Genomic DNA, 18,404 nt, shown 5'->3' with positions numbered 1-18,404 from the left:
TGCATGAGGTTATACGTTCGATTCGAATAGAGACAGGTTACAATTTGACTTTTTCCAAGCCATTTGGACTTTTTTAATTCTAAAACGTTACTGACAAACGGCGAAGGAAAAGATCGGAAGGGATATAAGATTCCAATTATTGAAGTCTCGAATCGCCAATCCACAGTGTTCTAGCGTGGTGATGAAAGCTCAAACCTTCACTAAATCGAAAAAGGTTTCTTCCCAGCTGGTTCGTTAATAGAGTATACTATTTACTTTAAATATTCTACCAACAATATTAACGATTCATGCCAAAAACCATTTCTCATAATTAGAGATGAAGGCATCGTATACATACGTTGCTTCTCAAAAACATGCATAATTCCTATTAATGGCACTGTAACATGAAATTTAATTTGTTTTAATTCTAGTCAATAAATGCTTAAATAAGACGCACGCATACCTAGTTTTACAGCCATTATTTCAATTGGCCCGCCTATAAGTTTTATTTGCGTGGCTATTAAGTTGGCTATTTTATTGCTTAACAGCTGCACTTGATTCTATTATCTGTTATAAATTAGATTACTGTTTATTATCTTGATTGGATACCGGAATATTTTTTTAGGGTTTCTTACTCAAATGGAAAAAAACGGAACTCAAATGGACTGCTGTATTTACAGTATTTTACGTATTTTAATAGATAGATAGTTGATTTTTTTTTATAGGTGATGTATTCTCGTTGCTAAAAGTTAAGTTAAGCTAAGCAAAGTAAAGTTAAGCTGCGTTTTCCACAGAAATGTGATGGATGAACTTTTTTGCCTATCTGTTTTTTTAAATTAAACTTATTTGTGCGAGACCCTCAGGTTCGCATGTCCAACTTACAATTGCCGGGTCTTTTGTCTACAGTACTCTAAAGAACTGGGTCTTGCTTATGTAAGTTTACTTTATAGCCTTAAATTGCATAAGTATAGTTAAGTGTTTCTAAGTGAGGTGTTATACGGTAGTGTTGAAGTATTATATGCGTAAGCAATCTTTAATTAGACTTGCAGGAATAATTTACAGGCATTCTACATGTATGAATAAAAGTTGTATAAATGTTGAATTAAAATGAGAAATAGAGAAAATACTTTAGACATTAACAGCAGGCAAAAACTTCGGCAAAAGCTACCAGTGCTAAAGTAACATTATAATTGTAGTTCTGGAAGAGGAACGCCGGTCTAAACCAAGTTACCAAGAGTTCAAGAGTTGATGTTAGTCTTTTTATATTTTTAAAAAATTATGAATTTCGGTCATAAAGCATAAAAATTATGACAATATAAACACAAGTCACCAAAACAGTAATAAATAAAACAAACGCATTATCACGCAACGTGAATTGTGTTCCTGAATAAAATTATTTGAATTTATGATATTTACTGACCGTCATTCACGACGCATTCCATCATGGAAATTGTTGATAATTTTGAATTATTATAGGTAGGTTGTTGGCCCTTCACACTAGAGGTAACACCAGGATCCAGCGGTCTCTACTTTACACTTTCAGGCGATAGACGTAGTTAGAGACATAGGCCATTTAAAGAGCCTTAGACCATAAGGTGATTTTATAATGATACTAGCTTTTCGCCCGCGGCTTCGCCCGCGTCGAGGTCGGTTATATCGCGTTTCCAAGAGAAGTCTTCAAAAATCCGGGAAAAAAACTATCCTATGTTCTTTCTCAAGGTCAACTCTATATCTGTACCAAATTTCATTAAAACCAGTTCAGTGATTTAGACGTGAAAGCGTAACAGACAGACAGACAGACAGACAGATAGACTGACAGACAGACAGAGTTAATTTCGCATTTATAATATTAGTAGGGATTGTTTAAAATTCGATTACATGGATAGCTGACTGGTATAATAGTTACTAAGACCACACCCACTTTCCGCGCACCGAAGATTGAGCGAACGGATCGGATCGAACCCACGACGCGACGTGTCATGGGTTCGAGCCCCGCGTTTGTCAAGCCAGTTGCCAGTTGCGATACAAGGATACATTTCTTAGGCGGGAGTTATTTTTTATAGGTTAAAGATTTTGACAAAAAAATGATCCGTCATATCTCTGATATAAAGTAAAAAAAGGAAAACAAAAAATAATTAAACAGGCTATTTACAATCATTTAAAGTCCTAAAATGGTACTTTGATTACCATACACAAATTCAAGTCTATACAACCAATCAATGTAAAAGTAAAGTAAATGGAATCTCTTAAGGAAAACCGTATGTTGAAACCAGTTCAACCTTTTTTTTTTAAAACTTATAACTGTAACACTTGGCAGGTAATTAGCTTACTTACCGTTATCACAACAGGAAGGCAATTGTTGACTTGCGTCCGGTGTCGAAACGTCACACATACACGAAAAACCTTTGCACTTTGTCTCAACCTTATAGTCATTGAAATAAGGTGATTTTAATTAAAATGGACTGAAAAGAAAAGTTGGTGTATGCTTGTAGACACGTTTAGACAATAAATAAATGTTGCGATACAAAAAATCTGTATGTAGGCGGTATTTGAAAGGTTCAGTGAAAAGTGAAGTGATTAATTATCATCTAACATTGGCAGTAGCTGCCGCCAATTATAGGCTTTATTTTAAGGCTTTTAAGATTGTTTTTTATATATTATTAAAATGATATACATGTGCTATATTGTTGTATGAAATTATGTTGTACTTGTGAATTGTTGCCGCTGTATCGTACGTTAATTTGGGAATTATATATCCAAATACTACCAATATGAATATTTGGGAAATTAGCCTTGCAAATTTTGAACACCAACACTAGTCAAAAAGATCATCTGCAAAGGTCAACGAATGCTGGTTGTAAGACTGTTCTTGTGCGTGTTATTTGAATGTCTTCAAAATACTCATACATGCAAAGAGTTATTCCTTTCTTAATAAGGCTTGCGCTATTGATCCTAAGGACTGGGAGAGGCTTGCATTAAATAGGTCCTCTTGGCGCAAAACTGTTTTTGAAAACGTCAAGTCGTTCGATGTAAAACGACTCCAGAAGCTAGACGAAAAGCGCCAAGCCCAAAAAGAGAAGCCTAAGCCGTCGTACACCTATACTCTCAATTCTGCGGGTCAACTTTACTGCAGCGCTTGTGACCGAGTGTTTAGATCCAAACTCGGTCTAGCCAGTCACATCAGGGCTCACGCTAGGAGGTGAATTGCCAATGGTCGCCGTTATCGAAAACGATAAGGAGGACTATATATATATTCCTTTCTTCTAATCGTTATATTATAAAAGTCATAAAAAATTCTTCTATTAGTAAACAATTTTGGGTAATTACAAAAAGCACCGCTTGCACTCTAGAGTTAAATAACACAACAAACAAATACGTACAAAATGTAATTTAAACATCGATAAACACGAAAAGTCACAATAAAGCAATAAAATAAATAACAAAGCATACCGATATATCGCTTCAGGCATTGTTAACATAAAAAAGGCTTTCAGGAAACTATCCTGGGGTCCTATCATCAACTCTTAAATACTTTTGCAGTTGAAGAAAGAGATGCCGCTCTACGCAAAAAATGGCATCTCGCTTCCACATTTAATTCTAAGATGTGGTGATACGGTGATAGACCCCCATTAAGTGAAAGTTCCAAGAAAATGTCACTATAAAATTTTGGTAATTCACAAAGATTTGCCGAAGCGTTTTGTATCAAAATGTGGCACGTTTCCTTACTGCCTTCCAAGAATATTTATGCACTATTCAGGCACGTTTGGATGCGTAGTAATTTCGATTTCATGGTTAGATCACACACGTAACAATGTGGTTTGCGGAGGTTTTTGGTTAGCCGTACTTGCAATATCGGGTTACCTGGCTAATTTCTTTCTCTTGGCGGGTTGATAAAGATTTTATTTTTTCTGATATTGGATTCAGTTCTTAAATTATGCTGTCTGTTATGACTGCTGGTGTCTTAATGTGAAAACGTCGAGGAAGTATCTGCCTGAAAAACAATGAATTCCGACCCATAATATTTCTGGATCGATTGTCAGAAGTTTCAAGTCTTCAAAATTACATAACACGGACACAACTTCAAAATCACTGCATATTAAGATCATCCCACAAGTAAGTGTAATATAAAATAGTTTTATTCTGTTATGCGATTATTCTCAACAACTGTGATTTAGGTCTTTACATCTTTAGCAGCCATTATTTTCAGAAATCTTACAAAAGCTTCACCAACCCCCGATCACAGCCTACAACTTTTAAACTAAAATTTCCTCCCTTAAAAACCAAACCACCTACCACGGAATCAAATCGAAAAACGCAAAAAAATATAGCAAATATACTAAAGAGGTTTCAAAGGTACATAACTTTCACCAGTGTGGGTGGTAATATGCACTCTGCAACAATCAGTAATCGGCAGGTTAAACCGATTTCACGCCTCGACACATTCTAATAGAGTTTGTGTCTGGATCGTAAGGCATTAGACACACGACGACACTTTAAAGATATGACTTTAGGGATAAAAGGTAAGGTAAAGTCAGCTTTTTGTGATTGCGACGCGTTTTATACAGAAAATTGTAGAGGTGTGGCTTTTCAAGACATTTTAAGACAAGACTTGTATTATTATCATTTAAAAGAATTTATTATTTTGGCAACAAAGATAAATTGTAGATTCTTTCATTTATAAAACAAAAATGTCAAGTGCGAGTCGGATTCGCGACATTGAAGGGTTCCTTAGGAATAGGCTTAAGACGAAAAAATCGTTTGGGTGCCAAAAAAATTTCTACAAGCCATCCTATTTTTTTATGTCATCCACCAATAATGAAAACCACCGATAACCCTATGGAATCCCTAAAACAAATCATGATTAGTCACAAACTTAACACGGATCTCTAAACAAAACAAAAACAGACTTTTCTGTACTTTTTAATTACACTATTAAGTTCAGTTTTTTAATATCATAGCGTAAACTCGTTACCAGTCAATGAATTTGAAAAACAAAAGAGTCGCCATTTTGAGGCCGACCTATATTTGGCTTTCAAAGGGCCTTTTCTGAAAAACTCGTTTTAAAGGTAACTTATGAAACGTAAATGGCTAGTGTGACGAATTAGACAGAAAAGAGACAATCGGTCACAGAAGTGAATAGAAATAGGATAAAGATTTTGTTTCCCATAGTAAGAAAGGGTTTTGGATAAAATGAAAGTAATATTACATATCATAACTTTTATCTTAATATATATAAATCTCGTGTCACAATGTTTGTCCTCAATGGACTCCTAAACCACTTAACCGATTATAATAAAATTCGCACACCATGTGCAGTTCGATCCAACTTGAGAGATAGGATAGTTTAAATCTCAAGTTATAGTCGCAATTTCTCGCGGGCAACAGCTAGTGTGAATATAAAATGAGTATAATACACTAAGGTATTTGCGAAGTTTTGCAAAAGAATTAAAAGTGAATTATTTTGAAACAAAATTCGGGAAGTTACAAAGACTTTAAAGACAATGAAATGGGGCAGGCATTTCCTCAGCACTAGGATTTTAAAAGTCAAGTTTAAAAAAATCGATGTGATTTTCTCATTGATTTTGATTTTTCCATTTGGAAAGTACCTAATAATTTTGCATATTTTATTCTAGACTTACTTTAACTATACGTAAAGCTTCTAAAATAAACAAGACAAAAACCGCATTTCTATTCAGCAGCATGTCACAACGTAAAGTTCAAAGCCACCTATTCTAAGTTTAAAAAAATATTGTAAGCATTGACTCTTACACAGCTATCGAATAAACACGGATAATCGAACAACACCGACGCATCGATTTACGATTATTTTTATTCGATTAAATCGACTATTTACGTCAGTCATATCAACTCAACTTTGCGCGCGGCGCTATGTGTGGGTAACCCTTGTATATATTTAGTGATCTTGCGTACTAATATAACTTTTATTTGTGTGTGACTATCGCATAAACTATAGCTTTAGTAATAATCAATCGCACGCACACATAGACCCGCGAGCACAGATGAGTTGATGACAGTACAACACGGGATACAATAATGAATTTAGAGAATGAGAACTTTCTTTTTTATTGCAGTCTTAAATGTGAGATCACTAATTTAATTGTGTGATGGTTGAAAATATAATTTGGTTAAGTTGCTTATACATTTTATGTCACTTTGTCAGTACATCGTTTACCTGTTTAGATGTTGGTGAGATTTTTATTAAGAATAATGAAATTTCGTTACGTGTTTGCTTTTAATTTAGCTTATATAGCTGCAAAACTATTAACCTAACAAAGTCAGATAAAAGTAGCTTATGTGTTAATTTAAGGTGTCAGCTACTTCCATACCAAATTTCATTGAATTCGGTCCAGGCGTTTAGGCGTGAAGAGGTAACAATCACACGTGCATCAAAAACACTTCCAAGCAAACTTTTACAACAAATAAATTGAATTTATGTGCACCTGAATAATTGTTATAAATAATTCTAAATTATAACCTACAAAAACCTCAAAATATCGAAGGCTTTCTTAACCAATTCCCTAGTTACATTTCAGACTGCACTTTTACTCGAACATCGCTCTACTTTCGTCGCGCACCTCGCTGATAAGAAAGTCATACATTATCAATATTTACTTTAAAGATTTTTAAGTAATTGCCTTGCCTTAAGCAGAGAGCGGCACGTGTGAACTGAGTAAAGGTGTATCTATATTGCAGATACCGATGTTTCAGACAGACTAGAGACTGACAGATAATTATAAGTCAAACTTATAACAATCCTCATTTTGAGTCGGGGTGTTAATGGTGGCACATAGTTGGTACAGTCAGATGAATGACTAATTGTCAAAAATGTTTGAAATTTATATATATGCCAGTAACAGCTTTTACGTAGAAAAGTAAGCCATTGTTATGTTTTATTAATTTATTTGATTGGCAATAGGTATACTAAGTACGCCAACAATGATGAATCAAAAAGCTAAAGAAATCAAAGACCTCCTAACAGTACATTTTTACTTAAAAGAATTTCTCTACGTAAGTTTAAATATGAAGGTTTGAATAATGAAAAATAAACAATTTTTATTTTATTTATTTTCATTCATTGAGCCTTGCTTTACAAAAGGACTGCAGTGTGAATGCACGTTTATCGCTTGTCTTGGGAAACTTGTATTTTTATCTCTCGTCACTTATTTTTAAGATACCGGTAATACAGTTTTATGACGTCCAATATTTAAAAGTTTGAGCAAACGATTGCGTTTTGTTTATGTGAGCTGTGGGAACTTTTTGTTGACCCTTTGGTAGTTCACAGTTGAGACTTGCTTAGCCGGTATTCATCGATAATTATTCAATCGAATTTTGATATAACTAATAGGGATATTGACTATAAATTATTATTGATATGTTTTTATTTGCGTGTACTAATGAGTTAAATATTGAAGGCGAAAGATTATAAAAAGAACTGAAGAACATGTGAATATCTGTGTCTACATTTAATTACGAGATAAAACAATATTTTGACGCTTTTCTTTCCTAATTAAAAACTACGCTAATACAATGAAAACAACTTAGCTATTTTTATGAGCATTTTAATCATAGATATACATAATGAACAACTTAAAAAATTGATTTGACGTCTTTAACTTACTAGGTACATCATAATTACATTTCTAAAGCACTTAAAAGTAGGACAAAAACCTTTTTCCTCTAACGAGCATTAGTATTAAAAACGACCGGAAGTCACTTCGAAATGTTAAGAAGCGGAAATGGATCGGTTGGTTGTAAGTTGGTAACACTATTAGTCAGTGTTGCCAACGTGATGGGCTGTTAACACGCGATATGTTGCTCAATAGTTTATTTTTAAGTTCTATGTGTATTTCATAAATATGTTAATGTTTTAGAATTATATCTAATATTTGACTAAACATCCAATTGATTTGTTATTTAAAATCTGTACTTAGATTTGAGGCTGTCTAATTCAAGCACCAAAGGTGCCATACAAATAGGAAGCAAAATTATCTACAATATCTCATCAAGTCAGATTTAAAACTAGTTTTAAGAGCAACGTTAGCAATTACGTTAGCTATCGCTTCACTATACACAAACTACGGAAAAAATTAAAACAGCCTACCATAATATTACGGAATAAATACATAATACAGCCATTACCATGCCGTACCGCAATTTACACTAACAATTATACCGAGGGTCACAAGTACCTAATTAAACCTGAAAACCACTTAATAAAACGAAGGAAAAGAGTCTACATTAAACCTCCTTGTTGAGCACCATTGACCTCGCAATACGCGGGATTATTACGACACAAATCCTATCTGACAAGAAGGTTGACGTAAACAGGGTTCCGTACCCCCTATTTAAACGTTGAATGCGCTTCCCCGGTGCACGTGCAACACTCAAGGTCCCACAACCCTTTACACATCCTCTCAAGCTTGCAATTAAAACGAAAAACCGAGCGAAACAACGCTATACTTAGTCAACAAGCAAGAAAGAGACAGTATGCCTCATTTACCCAAGCACTTTTATTTCCACTTGCACTTGAGAGGTCGTCGGCCAATCAACGGTCGTGCCGCGCCCGCCTCGCATTGGTCCGTTTGAATAGAGAATATTTTTTCAAAAAATGGAACAAAAGCCGAGGGTAGGTAATAGCGAGTTTTGTTTTATTCGAGTGGCATTTCGCATTTGAGTGGCAGAGGCCGCGCCGAGCGGACGTCTCGACTTTTAATTACCTTATATTTTTGCTATTGTTTCTTTAAGGACACTCGTATGTTAAGCTGGCTTTTCATTTTACGACGATGATGTTCAACATTGTTATTTTATTACACGGAACTCGTTTAGTACTTCAGTGCGAGGGTTTATTACAAAACAAGCAAATTAGCTATGTTTATTTCTTACTAACCACTATCCCGTGTTTGTCAGGAACTGTCGTTATTCAAGTGTTTGTTGTCAAAGCACAGGATACATTTCACGTCTCTATTCATACATAGTTATGTTAATGCAGAAGGGTTGTAAGGAACAATACTGGTTTTTCATTCGGTCAAGTTTTTTTTTAACTTGTCGTCAGCTTGTACCGTGCTGTTGAATAATAAGTGTTGACAGGTTAAAAATAGGGTTACTATTTCACTGCAGTGAAGATGTTACTTTCATACTACCATAAGATCCAAATTTAGGAATAGGGGTCCAAGATATTTGAGTTTGCCTTTTAAATATACTTTCATTACGAATTTCTTATTAAGATATTTCACTCTTATTTCAATCAGAAACAGGTTTTAGTTTACAAAACTAAAGGCTACAATACTGTTGAGTGGAATTACGCTAGTGCACTTACGCTAATTTACCTTTATAAAAATAATATAAACTAATATTATAAAGCTGAAGAGTTTGTTTGAACGCGCTAATCTCAGGAACTACTGCTTCGAATTGAAAAATTATTTTTGTGTTGAATAGACCATTTATCAAGAAAGGCTATAGGCTGTATAACATCACGCTGCGACTAATAGGACCGAAAATACAATGAAAATGTGGAAAAAACGGGGAAAATTATTCATCTTTGAGGGCTTCCGTTGCGTGCAATACGAAAACAGTTCAAGATCGTCTAACCACGTGGACAAAGTCGCGGGCAACAGTTAGTATATAATATATAACATACATGTACGTATGTTTTAACAGAAGTTTATGAAAACAATTTCTCTTCGTGACAAGACTCATTATCATTATGCCCTATTAAAGGTTCATAATTACCACAGAATATTAATTTAAAAAGTAATTATGAGATGCATAATAATTATTAGAGTACGTTGAGAGCTCGAATATCGAGTTTACCGTTTATTGAGAGGACTGTCGACTGACCCTTACCCCTAACGGGCTTGAGAATTACAATGTTACGTGGTTAATTAGCGAGATATGCCAAAATTGTTTCTTAATTGACATTCATAGGTGTTTCAGATCGATAAGAAAGTTTTATTCGTGAATGATGTGAGTTTAGACTGAATTTATTGTGATCTTGATTTTTTGGTAATGTTTTGTAAAATTAAGCTAAATAAATATTGGCCGTACACATGCTAAACTAATTTAATCTTTATAGTTGAAATAATAGAATCACATTTAAGAACTCAAGTTTTGTCAGATGGATTGTCTGAAAGGGTTACCGCGGCCCTGGTGTACACGGCAAAAATGGGTGGATTTTATTCAGTAAAAGTCTGACACAATTCCCACTCAACCAAAAGCGGCTGGAGTCATTCCATTAATTCACATTCGAAAAAAGGACTTACCATTTCATAAATTAATTGGAAACCTAATAGCTAATATAAGTAAGCTAAATAAAAGACATCAACAATAGCAACAACCCTCGTTATATCAAAAAATTGAAATGAGATTACACCTCATTTATCTCCACTGACTACATACAAACACGAAGTATTTAAAATCCTTTTCTTTTTTTTCAGGAACCTAGCCGCCCCCCGCCCCACCACGCAGGTTGGCAACACATCGCTGGAGACGTTCACGGCGCTACACAAAGACGCCTGCCACAGATTAGAATATCTAGTGGAGCGACAGAAACAGCTGTGCATGCTCTCTGATACTATGATCAAGGTAAGGAGTCTGCTTCTGTTAGAAAGGAATATTCTCGACTTGAAACAATTTCGAGAACTCAAAATTAATAGAGCCTTATTTATTTTATGTTGATATTTAAAAATAATGTTTTTTTTTGGGTTGCGCACCCAATAGATAAAATGAAAATAAGAGATAAATGATAAAATATTAGATAAAAACAGAACCCAATTACTGAAGCACCGCTGTCTGTCCGTCTGTACGTCCGTGTGTCTTCAGGCTTTATCTATTAAACCAATATAGCTAGACAGTCGAAATTCTTGCAGATGATGTATTTTTTTGCTGCAACGAAACAACAAATACGGTCTCCAAGTAAAGCAACGGTTATGGACATAAATTTGTTAATTTTAAGCCTTTCTGTACAAAACCCAAGTCTTGCGAGACCGAGTCGCACTTGCCCGGTTTTTGTATTCAGACTTCTGACTAACACAAATACTCGCAACAACAAAATAGGATAATACTCTTGGCTAAACAACTTCACATGATAGTAAATTGTAACTACAGGTCGTGCATAAACAACGATTAAGTTCAATACTTGTAATGTGTGGGCTTATTGTCACAGAGTATGTAATAAATGGAGTAGTATCGCATAATATGACAAACCTCCTTTATACTAATTTGTAATGCTAGGCTACAACTGTACTAGTGCCTAGGGTTTTTCAATAATACAATTGACGCAAATACATATATTGCGGTATTTAATTAGATTTTTTTAATATTAAGTCTGTTGTAGTTTTCGTATTTAAAGAGTAAACCTAAACGGAACCCTATTTCTTCGGATCCGCTGTATGTCCGTCGGTCACCGGGTAGTTTCTCAGATAGTGTGATAATATTTAAACGGTGGAATTTTTTATGGATGTTGTATTTCTCTTGTTGTTCCGTTAGCTAATTTGTACGGAATCCTGTGCATTCTGAGTCCGACATGCATTTGATCGGGATTTCCATTTTTAAATGACAGTTTTTGACTTTCATTGATTATTTCAAAGTACTCCAGTGACTTAATAATCTGTGTCACTCGCCTACGCATATAACTTCGAGACTACTGTGTCAAATCAATCCTTTCTGCATTAATAATTTGATTTGTTACTCACATTTTGCCTTAGTTACCTTTGTACCTGAATCCAAATTTTGTTACAACATTCTCGTTTTTACAATATTCGAAGACAGGGCGCTATGGCGCTCATTGTTAGAGGCCTATGTCCAGCAGTGGACTACTAAAGGCTGATAATGATGATGATGATGATAATGATTCTCGTTTAGAGATTTTGCCTTTGAACATTAAAAATTGTTTTCATAGCACACCTATCTTTAAACAATCATTTTTCTTTTTCAAAGTTGTATATGTTACTGTACTTTCTTGATTATTTTGAAACCGGGATTCTAAATGTTAGAATTTGAAATCACCAACCCGCAGTGAGGTAGCCCGGTGATTAATGCTCAAACCTCGGAAAGAGGCCTATGCCTAGATGTGGGACGTATAAAGGCTGGTATAATTATATTTTTTTTTCTTTTCAACAATTTTTAAATATAAATTTTGCCTTAACCTAGAGGCGGATGATATGAGTGTGAATTCAGAATGGAATCTACATTGTATCTATTTCGTACCTACACAATGCTATTTGTTTAACCTTTGTAGCTCGGTCATGTTTCAATCATACATCCAAAACATCCGATATGTTTGCAAAATATTTGTATCGTACAAAACGGAACTGAGAGTCTGCTCTACATTGATGGAGGTTCTAAAAATCATGATGAAAAGTGTACGAAAGTAGTTGTGTGAAAATTATACAAAACCGGTTACTAGCACGTCGAACTCGCAATAGGAAAAAACAAAACAAATTAATTAAACAACGTTCGCGACGCTGTTCGCTGTTTCCACACACATATTTTGCTTCTTGGTAATGAGTTGGAATCCTCATTGACACCCTCCTCCTCGGGGGAGGAAGCGGGTAGTATCAGACTCTTATTCACTAAACCTGAACCGCAATGCAACGTCTTCCGCATTTAGTCGGTGCGCGGCAAGGCATAGCAATTCATCACGAATCCCTGCGTCGGACAAGCACTTGCCTGATGCAAGAATTCTTGTTCAGATTTTTATTTTGGGTGTCTTTATGCATGTCTTGCAAGATTGTGAAACCTCCTGCGATACAAAGATTCCTGGTGTGAAATACTTTCTACAGGTAATGCGTAATTGGTTTCCCACACATAAATAAATGTACCCTTGTATCAACCAGTTCGATTTGTTACTGTATAAAAAATAAAGATAATTTTATTGACATGTTTAAAATCAAATTAAATAAACGTTAAAATACGAATATGGTATGAACAGCTTTATACATTGATCGTTCCACTAAAAAATAAAGGCCACGATTAATTTACGCAAATGTTATATTTGCTTAACAAGTTAAAATACAAATTACAATTACAATTTATTCAATAAATAAATAGACAATTTCAGCGAAGATATTTCAGTTTTCGATATAACTACAAATAATTTGAGTACCACCCACAAATTTATTGGTCACCTGTCATTTTGAATTCCGTTTTATTGGAACCTTGAGTGTTGCGAGTCCGACTTAAATGGTTTTTTCATAGATAGGTGTTTATTTATGTATTTTTATAATATCTATGAAAATTTCAAGTGTCTACCTGTCATGGTTCATGAGATACAGCCGTATCGGACGGACGGACAGATAAGCCTTAATGAAAACATACCGTAGTATTAAGTAGCTACATAAGAATCACTCGTATACCTCACATAATACCTTGAACATTTAAGATATAACATAAACATAACATCGACCAAATTACCAATAACAAACTCAATGATCGCATAAAACAAAGACGACCCTAACGTACAATAATGACAGTTTTATTTTGGTTAATAAAAACATGCAATTACCGTTCGCAATTTACTGCGATACCGTCGTAAAATGTAATCTTAACGATTCCAAAGTTAATTGAGATCTCACTATAGATAATGTAAGAATTATTGAATTAATCGATCTGATTTATTATAGTATCGACGCCGGGTAAATAAGTGGTTACGGATTGAACGAATATTTTCATTATAATTTAATTTATTGTTTAATTTCGCTTTAAGTGTTATTGTTTCGTTTACATTTCGATACGGAGTTAATGTGTATTTGTATTGATTTATGTTGAGTACATTTTTGGTTAAGGTTTTGGCGGTTGTTACGATAATACTTGGTTTAAATAAATGGTTCTTGGTGTAAGTTTTGAATTAAATATTTTATGCTACTGATAATGTTGTATTTGTGAAAACCTAGATTCCAAATATCGGAATTTGATATCACCAGACAACAGTGAGCTGATGATCAATGCTGAAAATATTCCCCATACCGCTATTCACAATGGCCAATGAACGGATGGACGTTGGTCATTGGACATTGTAGGGCTCTGAAGTAGGACGTATTATATAGTACGCTGGTATTATAATTATAATGTTATCAAAACATCATTATGAAGAAAAACATGGTGAGGAATTTTGGGTTACAAAAAATTGAATCTGGAATTGCGAACGTGCATTAAGCTAGCGTGGTGACCTATGCTCAACACTATTCTATTAGCAAAAACGGTGAAAGGTTGGCCTCATTTGTCTTATACTGATTTCAATTGTACTATCATTCAGTGGTTTCATTAAATTAATCATATTCATAACTGACTCACCACCAAATAGGTACAACTTTGACATTATTTTAACAAAATTTTCGAAGTATTCGTATCTAACTACCGATTACGGATACGATTTAAGTTTTTACCGTTTAAGCTAATATAAGTGACGTCATGGTATGAATTTTTATGGCGTTTTGATGTGCAGTAGATACTTGATAAAAATGAACAAGTTTGTAAAAGGGCGTTGTAACGTGTTATGAGAATTTTATGCGAATTAGGTCAAAACTTTGAGATTTTTTTATGGTTGGCTTTGGAATCTACCTATGAAGTGTGACGTACGTAAAAGATCGCTCTTAGTGATAAGATATCCTCAAATTTTGTCCTCATATGGTATACACTAAAGAATATTTATTTTCATTTACGTGATTATAATTATACTTTTAGTCAAGTCAAATTTTTACAAGACGATTCGTTTTCACTGAAAAAAATACTCCCTTTACCCTCTATCAATATCTCCACATCTGCTTCTTTTGCATTTGTTTCTCCTCTAACTGGTCATCACACATTTCCAGGTTCTTCAGACAGGCGCGCAGCAGTCTGTTGAGGAGTGTCAGCACCAGTTCCGACACAGCAGGTGGAATTGCAGTACGGTCGAGAACTCCACCGATATCTTTGGTGGTGTTCTTAAGTTCAGTAAGTATTTGATCTACATTGGGTTTCTATTTCATTTGTATACTTAGTCATAGAAGAAAAATTATAACCTGTAATTATGTAAAGTGGAATAAATTTTTATTCCACTGATTAATTTCGTTGCGGGTTCCAAGCTAATTGATCGTTGATCCTGAGACATAGCGTGTTTCGAAATGTAAAATGTCTAGTTGTGAATGCTGGCTTGCTTGCCTTATTGGCCGTTGCAATGACGGGTATGTGTGGCGGGCTAATCCCAGTAAAATATAACCTGTAATTATGCTTATATTTACAGCTATTGATACCATTCAATATTTTTATAATTCTGCAATGGACTGTAACATGTAAACCTGTTTTTTTTTTTAATATTGATGTATGAACAATATTTCAAAAAAAAAATTTTTTTTTTTTAAATAAATAAATGCGGACAACATCACATACATTGTTCTGAACCCAAAGTAAGTTGCTAAAGCACTTGTGTTATGGAATTCAGATACAACGAAGGTACCACAAACACCCAGTCCCGAGACAATGTAGAAATGTGAATTTTTACATTGACCCGACCGGGGATCGAACCCGGGACCTCAGAGCTAGCGACACCTTGAAACCGGTGCATACGCCACTCGACCACCAAAAATAACGAGCTTAGGATTTAATACTTGAAAAACAAATCTAAATCGGATTCATTTCTGATTTTATTCAGAGAACTATTTAAAAGTTTTTGATTGTCTATGAACGAAAAGAAATTTACAAATGTCTTGTATTGTTATTATAATTATTACTTCATTATGGACCTCATTAAAAGTATTTGCAGTTAAAACATTTTGTTGGTCAGGGCCAAGATTATTAATTCTATTGCCTTCGCAAAGTCAAATGAATTTCTAATTAATCACATTGTTGTCATCAATCTTGTTAATAGACTGACCTCATGACTTCCAATGTGTAATCAATTTAAATATCTATTAATAATTTCAGAAGATTCAAATATGACATTGTTTGTATAAGCTTAGTAAAAGAAAGCCAGTGCATGCATAAATAATGAAGTTAAAAATAAAAAAGTGATGAAGTTAATGAAATTAGTAGCGCTGATTTCAAATAATTTGATGATGGGCTAGTAGCTAATGATAATGAAAGAGTACTAAGACGCTAATTTTACATATACCGATTCACATAATCAATAAACTATCTCAATGAAAATTTAAAAAAATCAGCAAACAGACTATTAGTTTTTCTTGGTGACAGTCAACTTATTTTTGTTTTTTTTATAACTCCATCACTCCTAATTTTCGACTATTTTAACCCATTCAATGCAAATACATTTAGCATTATTCATTGGCTAATTGTCTAGATCTATTCCATTCCATATAAACGAATCTATAATTTTTCAAGCTTACCCGAGTAAGGAAAACGAACCTACATTACTAGCAGGTGTATTCTTACATTTCAAACGTTTGTTGATCCGCAAGTCACTTAGAGAAATATTTAATCCTGCTAAATGCTTTACTTCAAAAGGATCCCCATTCGATGCGAGCTGCAATAGCTCACATATCATAAGAATGCCCTTTGATGTCGGGATCCATTAATCGTGTGTCAGTCGTCACGATGTGAGCTCTAAACATTTTCTTAGAGCTGAAAGTGATTATGGGAAGAAGATTTCATTTAAATATGCATTTATTGGAGAAGCATTTAATAATGTATTCCATGGGACCCAAGATAGAGATTCGTGGAATGTTTTGGGGAAGGCCTAGTGGCCTGGGATACTGCGGGCAAAATAAAAATGAGATCTAAAGAAAAAATCTAAATATCAAGAGCAAAAGAAAACATTTTAGAAATTCAAAGATATTGGAATTGGAACGCTTACTGCACAGGCTGGTTCCATGACGGCCAGAATAGAGAATCGTGGAAGGATTTGGGGGAGGCCTTTGCCCAGAAGTGGGTACACAGTGGGCTAGAAAAAGAAATGGAATTCCTTTAGCGTTGTATTTAAAATCCCAATACTCTAAAAAGTGACTGCAAGTTTTCTTTACACAAAATCTTATATTTCTAATTCTTGCCTACTGTATTACTGTTCCACTATTTCATTGAACATGCACTTGTACTAACTTTACGCACTAGAATCGTGACCCATTTCTATCTTCAATGAGACGTTACCCAGCTGATCCACTCCGCTTCCTTTGTATATCAACCTGCGAATAGATAAGGTGCACATTGATATGCACTCTGTTATTCTCTGAACTAATACGAATCATCACGACTGTAGTATTTGACGCGTTCATCCGTTGCTGATCAAAATCAAACGTTTGTGTACGAGTTTACATGAAGACCCATTTCATAGAACTTCATCTTGTAAGACGGTGAAATGTTTATTTTCATATGTCGTTTAGTGAGATCACGTGCGTGTGTTGTTGATGGAGCAGCTCAGTTTGTTTACTGTTCACTACAAGCACCGTAACCACTTGTTTTGACCTCCCATCCCCCCTTTGCTTCTTAGAGATCATGGGTACCAAATTGTATTTGTATGCCTTTTAAGGGATCTAAGATTTGGTCGCTCCTTACAGTCGTGGTCAACGAACTTCGTACAAATTTTCAATTTCGTATTTATGTTCTTGAAGTACATCAGTTTTAAGTATTCTAAATTCTGAGAAGCTATTATTAACTTCGAGAACTCTTTAGCTTAGATTATCGGCTGCGGGCTGTTATGAAATGTGAATCATCTGTTGAGTGTTGTGATTTTTACACGTGACTGTAAAGATGATGTACTTAGTAATGTCTTATGAGAATTTCAAAGACACCTGGTTGCAATGAAAAATATAAAATTCACAAGACTCGTCTGACTAGCACTTTAATGAAGTTTACTTTATTGACTCATGTTGTAAGTCTTTTGTTTAACATTTTTAAGGATAGTGTTGTAATAACAACACCCTTCGGTATATCATTCTTTAAATAATCGTAACTCATGCATTCAACATTATCAAATTCTCTTTAGTATATTGTATCAAACAGACTTTTGCAGGATTCTTTACTTATAGGGATGGTATTGTTCTCTTATTCGTCATGATATAAAAGGCCACAAGGACCACGGACCACTCGGCCATTGCTACTAAAGTTGTGTAGTACTGAGTCACTTATTTGAGTCATTCAGGAATAAGTAAGTGAAAATGGGGAAAAATAGCCACATTTCTGCAAATATCTCTAAACTCGAGTGAAGACCCAAATGAAAGCGCACGTAAAGCAAATTTTATTTAATTTGACTTAGTTTCTAAGTCTTTGACTTTCAATTTCAGAATCTCGCGAGTCAGCATTCGTGCACGCGCTGTCGGCGGCGGCGCTGGCGCATGCAGTGGCCCGGGCTTGCAGCCGCGGGGAGCTCAACGAGTGCTCCTGTGACTCTCGTGTCAGGAAACGTACCCCGAGACACTGGCAGTGGGGAGGGTGCTCTGAGGTAATTATTATTCATCTTTTGATATGACACTGATCGATGA

The 18,404-nt window shown here is 34.8% G+C and overlaps 1 protein-coding gene across 2 annotated transcripts in view; it reads left to right on the top strand.

Annotated features, from left to right (window-relative positions):
* LOC113499194 (protein Wnt-1-like) overlaps positions 1 to 18,404 on the top strand; it is a 79,662-nt gene that overhangs the window by 58,705 nt on the left and 2,553 nt on the right. For both annotated transcript variants that reach the window (XM_026879567.1, XM_026879568.1), the window contains exons 2-4: positions 10,434 to 10,581; positions 14,808 to 14,928; positions 18,207 to 18,364. In XM_026879567.1, coding sequence (XP_026735368.1) covers positions 10,434 to 10,581; positions 14,808 to 14,928; positions 18,207 to 18,364 — 427 coding nt within the window. The remainder of the gene's footprint in view (positions 1 to 10,433; positions 10,582 to 14,807; positions 14,929 to 18,206; positions 18,365 to 18,404) is intronic.

The sequence above is a fragment of the Trichoplusia ni genome, chromosome 12 (assembly GCF_003590095.1).
Source record: "Trichoplusia ni isolate ovarian cell line Hi5 chromosome 12, tn1, whole genome shotgun sequence".
In the NCBI taxonomy this organism is placed as follows: domain Eukaryota; kingdom Metazoa; phylum Arthropoda; class Insecta; order Lepidoptera; family Noctuidae; genus Trichoplusia; species Trichoplusia ni.
Note: the sequence above shows the minus strand (reverse complement) of the source record. Positions and strands in the feature narration are given on the sequence as shown.